Below are 7,362 nucleotides of genomic sequence, written 5' to 3'. Positions count from 1 at the left end.
GCGGGGATTCCGTCCTCGCAGCGCAGAGCAGTTGAAGTGGCAGAAACCTCATATTCGGCATTACCGAGGCCCTTCTGATTCAAATTCACCCTGCTAGACAAAATGGTGAAGTTCGCGAAACAATTGGGAGTTTCCCTCCTTCTCCTCTTCTCCGCTGTTGTTGCCGAGGAGGCAGTCGCGGATGAACCTCAGCAGCTGTACAATGCTTCCATGCACGTCCCGCAGGAGGGCATCCTGAGTACCCGCGATCTGTTTGGTCTGGAGGCTAGAGCTTATACGTGCCGTGCTGGATACTCGGAGTGCGCTTACGACACTTCGCGCTGTTGCCCTACCGGCAATAGCTGCTGCGGAACTGGCTACTGTGCGGACCCTGGTGACACTTGCTGTAACGGCGGCGGTACCTGTCCTAGCGGATGGAACTGCTGTGGCGATGCGTGCTCGCCTGTTGACGGAGAGTGCTGCAATGGTGGATACTACTGCCGCGCTGGCAAGCATTGCCGCATCTACAACGGCGCGAAGGTCTGCTGCGCCTCGTCTGGTTGTGCCGGAGAATCTGATTCTGGGAGTCTGGGAGGCACCGTCACGGCCGGTGCTACTGTGACTGCTACCACGACTTCGAGGACCACCTCTACCCGTACCCGTACCTATGCGGACTATGAGTACTACTCTACGACTTATTACTGGTGAGCTTGATCTGTTATCATGAAAGCGCTGGATTGCGGGACTAACTCACGGCTAGGACTTTCTACTTCTACTTCTGGACCTCGTTCGCCCCCTACACTGTCCAGACAGTCACCTCGACTCTCACTACAACCACGACTATTTTGTCCGTGTACGTGACCGACCGTGCTGATGCTAGCTCAAGCTTCTCGAGCAGCATCAGCGCCTTCACTGCGTCTCCTCCTTACTCGGCTACTTCCCTCAAGAGCTCGACGAGCCCAGTCCCGATTCACACCGGAGCATCTGCCCCAACTGGCTCTACTTCGTCCAACCAAGGAGGAAACCGTCCCGGTGGTGCCAACGCTGCAAGTGTTGTAGCCGCCGATATCAAGGTTATCTTGACGGGTACTATTTTGGCGGCTCTGGTTGGTGGTCTGGCTCTGGGGCTGTGACCCTAATTCAATGTCCAAGCAGCTCTTGAGACTTGATTTCGCGAGGTGTCGCAGGGAGCTGTGATATAATGAGATTTCTTAATGTTGTACATGTGTGATGGACTATAATACTTTTTTAAATGGACTATACCTCAACTTCTCATTCTTCTCTGGTTTAATCAATTTGAGTAGAGAGAAACTTTAGGGTTATGCTGTCGTTGTGAGACTATTATTTCGAGACACCTAAGCTAACACGAAGGGGTCGTGGTATGCGAACGGAAGTTTCCTGGGCGCCGCTCGGGTTTCCTTTCATTTCTTCTAATCAGCCGGGAAAATCTGAAGGAAATATTCCAGATGCAGCATCCCCGAGATCAAGTCCATGCAAAGTCAACGGTCGAATTATCGTGACCATATAGGATCAAGCGGGAATGTTATTGAATAGTCACTAGCGGAGTACAACAGAAAATCGGGATAGATAAGAGTAGATTTTTTCAAAGAAAGAAGTGGTCCTAAGCCAGAAGAAAGTTAGAGTCTAGGTCCATCATTTTAACTAACCACTAACCTCGGTTGTGACAAAAGAGAACCGAGAATGGAGAATGGTATACCGCTCCTGGTATGAATACTCTTAAGCCTTTTATTCACGGGATAGTTTCCTTCTTTCATGACAGGGATAGTTTTATTGGTAAAGGATCAAGTCTATCCGAAAGTTAATCAACAAGGCAAACTGCAAGATAAGAGGCCAGGGACGGGCATGAAGCACGCGGTTGTCGACCGCCTCGCATTTGATAGACGCTGACTGGGTCTTCCCGCAAACACTAATTGGAGTTCACCCACGGCAGGAGCCGAAGGTCTGATGTCATTCAAGTTATACAGCCCCCAACGGCTATCATGCCATCCAACCAAAGCAGAGCATCAAGTGCGGGGAATTCGTCATAGACAGAGGCGTACAATTCACAGGTTATATAAAATAAGAGTTGACTACGCCTCCAAGTGTGGACATTGCAGAATCATTTATCGAGCAGATCATCTGTTCCACCATGCAGCCAGAAAGTATCGCATCGCATCCTGAGGTGTGCTTTCCCACTTGACTCTGCTGTCATCGAAAATGTTGACTAATGATACCCTAAGCCACTATCGGAGAAGGAGAAGTCTCACTTCAGTAAGTACGAGAGGTTACCGTCTGAAGGCTCAATTAGTCCGAAGGTACTGCTTCTCGTAGTCTTAGCTTGAAAGCCGATGCTAACATTGAAAGAATCGGAGCATGCTTGACTCTCACGATCAGTCCCAACGACGACCTGATTACGACTCAAGGAAGAACCTCAAAGAACACTCCTCTCAAGGTACTAATTCACTCATTGACACGTTTCCTCAACTGCTCCCGATTTAACTCAAGAACAGAGTCATTAGGGACCAACAATTCACAATCTTTCAGAAGCGACCGGTAGTCGCCAATATATTAAACTCATTTCAAAGAGAGGATCAGCGGTTGGGGAGAAATTTGTCAACACTGTTTCTGAAGACTGAACGTCCGGATTTAGCAGATTGCCTTCTCTTATTACATTTTTACGTGCATAAGTTGAATAGCCGAGGACTTGAGTTGCAGTACATATGCAGAAAGCATTAGGAGAGAATTCCTACCAATCACCTTGGAATGACAGACTGATGTCCATATTAGTGCCATTCAATTTCGCATATGGTCCCATGAATCTATTGAACTTGTTTGACCATATTTTCTCAGCGGTTGCTACAAGGTCAACACCCCTGGTCATAAGGGACTTTGAATAAGTCTGCTTGTGTGCCACTCCGCTCGTAGAGATGGGCACTCGGCGTACTTTTGTAAAAGAGGCCGAGACCTGGAGGCCCTACAAAAAAGGCATACGGTATGATTGGGGATGGGGGGGGTGGATTCCGATCACTCCGGGGCCCCACCCGACATGATGCATGCGGATGAAGGTCCCGGCCAATCAGCTACGCCTATTTTGTGCGGAAGGCCCCTTCCTTGAAATCATGTCTGTAAGGTCCCATTCCCAAATCCTTAAATCCGGATTTGGGAAATGTAGGCGTGCCTAGACTTCGTTATTCAAGAACCTCCTTTAAATCAAGTGCTCCGGCCAGGTTGTTGCATTATAATCTCATACCAGTACAAGCACAGCTATAACAGAGAAGTACAAAGTGTGCTACTTCGGAAGATATTGTTTAACTGCGCTATGTTGAGAGTTTAAAGCTTCAATCAACGGCCTGGTAGGACTTCGGCATGAAAAACTAATACCCGCCTTAACATCTAACTGACAATACATTAGGGGAAAAAATGGCCGGTCTTTTTCTTCGAATCAGTAGTTGGTTCGAATCAGTCGATAAGGACACAACTTCATCCATCATTACCGAAGATTCACTACCACATGCACAGAGCATTTATCCATGCAAATGCTGCAAAGATTCTCGCATAGAATGTGACCGTTTGGTTCCAGTCTGCTCTTTCTGTGCTCATGAACAGCTTCTCTGTTTCTATATCACTCCAAAAGTCAAACCCCGAACGAGAAATTCTGGAAAGAGGCCTGCGCGAAACAAGGACGGTTGCGGGGAAGAAGGATCGACTATTCTAGACGCAACGCGGATTTTTGGCTCTATTTATTGACATGCTATATATGCTTAATACTTTTATATTCAATCACCTTGGTGGAGGTAATTGTCCGGGCTCCGGCAAGTCCACCTATGTATTCATGATTGTGACACACGGCTGCATTGTTAGACTGATGTGAAATTACAACTTCGAGGGCAACTAACTCTATAGATGACAATAGAGGGGCCTTATGCTTCAAGAGGCAAATAAATTCATTACTCGAAATATACACTGTTGTACTGCTACAACAGTTCTAATCTTGATATTCAGCGTGCACAATGCCCACCGCACCTCACGTGATCGGACCGAGACCGGCGACATCGATTTCTAAACCTAAGAAACACGGATAATTGGACGTTGTGAGTGATATATGTCCAGATCGAGCAATACATAAAGTTCTATAATGTTACCATACCTCTCCTATAGATAGTCGGTAGCTTCATTACAGCCATGTTTCGAGCCCAGTGCTCGACTAAGAAAAGTTTCCCATAACGGGGTACGTGTATAACACATTCTATAAAATTGCACATCGAAAATCCACATAGGTGACGGAACAGCTTGCCTAGTGCAGACTCCAGTGAAGGGATAGTTAGGAACCAGAATGATTAGTCGGGAAGGCTGCCGAAAAAGGGTGTTGTTGGCTGTTGATTGGTGCGCTAGCAACTCACCGGGAAAAATATAGCAAGACAATGGCCTGATAGAAATCAAAGTGATTCCGAGCGCCTAGAATCTGCGATGTGATGCCGATGCCATGCGAGAAGTTTCCACGCGAAAGCCATGAGTCAGAAATATTTAAGGTTATCCTCGGTGAGTGATGAAGTTACCGGTTGGGGAGAGCTTTTCCCGTCGGTTGCGGAGCGCCGAGAGTCGGAAGGAAATTTCCCACTCAACCCCAACAAGCTCAACAGCTTACCTTGAATTTTGCTTCTAGGTGTTAGAAGACATAGTGAGTCAGTATCATATTTCACTGATTTGACACTCTATATACAAGATTGATGCTAGAGGAACTAACAAGACACAAAAGCACCGAGTTTAAATTACTATCTTGTCCTGCCAAGAACCCCTCCATTATCAGATCTGCAAGCGGGTGACCTTCTCCGCCTCGCACTTTTTTTTCTCCGCTCGGTCAGCTTGTCGCGAGTTTGATACTCTTTTCACTCGGACAGAGCGGACCGGGGGCCACCGAGCACAAGTCTTATTTCCGGTAGGTGGATGCGATGCTTTCTTTTCTTTTAGTCCTCTCATTTCGTAGTAGGAGTCATCAGACCTCGGCTACGCTTATATGAATCTCCGACTTGCTCGGGGATACTAGCGCAAAAGAAAAAAATCATTAGCGAAAATCAGTCACTGATAGCGCTACACAGCTTTATATACTCGGCCCATTCAATAGACCTGTCCTGGATTGTTGTCCATGGGAATAACAGTTTGACTTGTTTCTCTTGAAAGCTTGAGTTGGCGCTGGTGGCAGTTCTGTCGATAAACAAGGCTGGCAAAAGAAATAGCAGGTCTACTCATCGCAAAAATGTCAGTCGAGTCGGCCCAGGCTGCCGTCGGCACAAACAAGGATTTTCCTTCAGATGATGTCTATGAGCCACCACAGGCTCTGTCAGAATCGACAGACATGGACGACCTCGAGCCGGACGAGTTCAGTGTCGAGAACATCGAACGAATCTATAGGTCAGTTGTATTCCGGAAGACTCTGAATCTACTCGAAAGCTGACCTTCTGGAACAGAAAATTGGATTGGCGCATTATTCCCGCCTTCTGGGTTCTATACTTCATGTGCTCTGCCATCCGCTCCAACGTCGGCCTGGCGCAGACGATGAACACGAGCTCTGGTCATGACCTTGCCCATGTTTTGCATCTGAATCCCCACCAGATCTCGACTGGTTTGGCCTTGTTCTACGTTTGCTACGTTGTGTTTGATTTGCCTTCGAATCTGGTCATGACCCGCCTTAGTCCCCATGTGTGGATGAGCCGTATCGTGATTAGCGTTGGGCTGATTGGTACCTGCATGACAGCGATGAAAGCTGCTTGGAGCTTCTAGTATGTTTCCACCTGACCTTTGGGGACAAGAGTGGACATTTGTACTAAATAATCTATAGTCTGCTTCGCCTGCTTCTTGGTATCGTCGAGGCCGGATTATGGCCCGGCATGACCTACTATCTCACTCTCTTCTACCCACCCTCGCGTATTGGAAAGCGCATTGGCCAGTACTTCACTGCTGCGCAGGTCTCCGCTGCGGTGGTTGGCCTCGTCTCTGCCGGATTCCAAGAGATGGATGGCGCCCGAGGTTACGTCGGATTCCAGTGGATGTTCCTGATCTACGGTGTCATCACTATTGCTTTGGGGTTCGCTCAGCTTTGGTGGCTGCCCGACCGACCTGTTGCACCTGGCGCAGCGGCTCCCGAGCGTCACCAAATGCTGCGCTGGTTGCCCCAAAGCCGTCCTGCTTTGACTGGCCGGGATTCTGTGATTCACTACCATGACATGAAACGTGTGTATCACAACTCAAAGTGGAATCTGCGGGATCTGCTGCATGTTTTCATGGACTGGAGACTTTGGCCGCTTTTGGTGATGTACTTTGGTGTCGTTGGTGTTGGTATTGGTGTTCAGCTGTATGCGAACGTGATTATCAAGGCGATCAACCCCTCTTTGAATGGAGTTGACTTGAGCTTGCTCACAGCCCCTATCTGGATTGTAAGTTCTCTGAGTGTTAATAGTTTCACCTTTCAGTGGCTAACTGTGATTTATCAGATGGATCTTATTGCTATTCTCCTTGTCACGCCCTTCTCGGATCGTTTCCACCGTCATCGTGCTCTTTTCTTCTCGATCCCAGTTCTGCTGCAGATTCTGGGCTTACTGCTGACCAGCTATGCCGGTACTGAAGAGAACCCCTGGCCACGGTACGGCGGTCTTCTGATTGTCGGCTTCGGCCTTGGTCCAACAGTGCCCATCACCATGACGTGGACTGCAGAGATATTCCAGCCACGCCATGGAGAGGTCGGTGTGGCAGCTGCCTCTGCCGTGGTCTCAGGATGGGGTAATTTGGGTAGTATCCTGACTACCTATGCCCTGTACTCGGGCTGGAAAAGTGATTATGAGGCACCTGGACGTCAGAAGTACCGGAAGAGTAATTTGGTGATGGTCGGGATTTTGATTGCCAGTATCCTTGCCGCGCTGCTGATGGATATCTTGCTTCGAGTTGTGGATGGTCGTTCCCGCCAAAGTGAGGAGGAAACTGATGGTGACGCGGTTGATGGTGCGGCACGTCGTGAGGTGCAGCAGCGTGGCCTGCAGGGACTGGGTTCGGGAGCCAGACGCTGGTTTGGACGCGGCAAGGTTGACCGCAAGTAAAAGGTGTTGACGAATATTATGGGACGCGGCACACTAATAAAGTTGTTTTCGGGTCACTATGATTGCTTGGTTAATTGGCTGCTCTTTGGATGATATACGACCTTGCTTATTGGGACTAATGATGAATAGATGGATAGACGTAGTGTGTGAAATGCAATTTAAAATCTATACATGTCCCAGACACTCGTAAATTTTAAAGACTTGAGCCACTCGAATTGTTCCTTTTCCCCTCTTTACAGTCAATCTCAAAGCTGGAAGCCTCTTCGTAATGAATATCCCAATATCCATCCGAGAT

General features: G+C 48.2%; 2 protein-coding genes across 2 annotated transcripts; both read left to right on the top strand.

Annotated features, from left to right (window-relative positions):
- On the top strand, nt 1-1,363 carry N7473_002255 (uncharacterized protein). The gene is made up of 2 exons (XM_057148195.1): nt 1-683; nt 740-1,363. The coding sequence occupies exons 1-2, from the start codon at nt 103-105 to the stop codon at nt 1,110-1,112; spliced, it is 954 nt and encodes a 317-aa protein (XP_057011849.1). The 5' UTR covers nt 1-102; the 3' UTR covers nt 1,113-1,363.
- A 3,870-nt stretch (nt 1,364-5,233) lies between these two features.
- On the top strand, nt 5,234-7,067 carry N7473_002254 (putative MFS transporter; the record flags this gene model as incomplete). Its single annotated transcript, XM_057148194.1, has 4 exons — nt 5,234-5,388; nt 5,445-5,756; nt 5,816-6,410; nt 6,468-7,067. The coding sequence occupies 4 exons, from the start codon at nt 5,234-5,236 to the stop codon at nt 7,065-7,067; spliced, it is 1,662 nt and encodes a 553-aa protein (XP_057011848.1).
- Between the last annotated feature and the right edge of the window lie 295 nt (nt 7,068-7,362).

This window comes from Penicillium subrubescens, assembly GCF_028828155.1.
Source record: "Penicillium subrubescens strain IBT 31985 chromosome Unknown utg000002l_segment0_segment0, whole genome shotgun sequence".
Taxonomy (NCBI): Eukaryota; Fungi; Ascomycota; class Eurotiomycetes; order Eurotiales; family Aspergillaceae; genus Penicillium; species Penicillium subrubescens.
The sequence above is the reverse complement of the archived record's forward strand: the minus strand, read 5'-3'. Positions and strand labels throughout refer to the sequence as shown.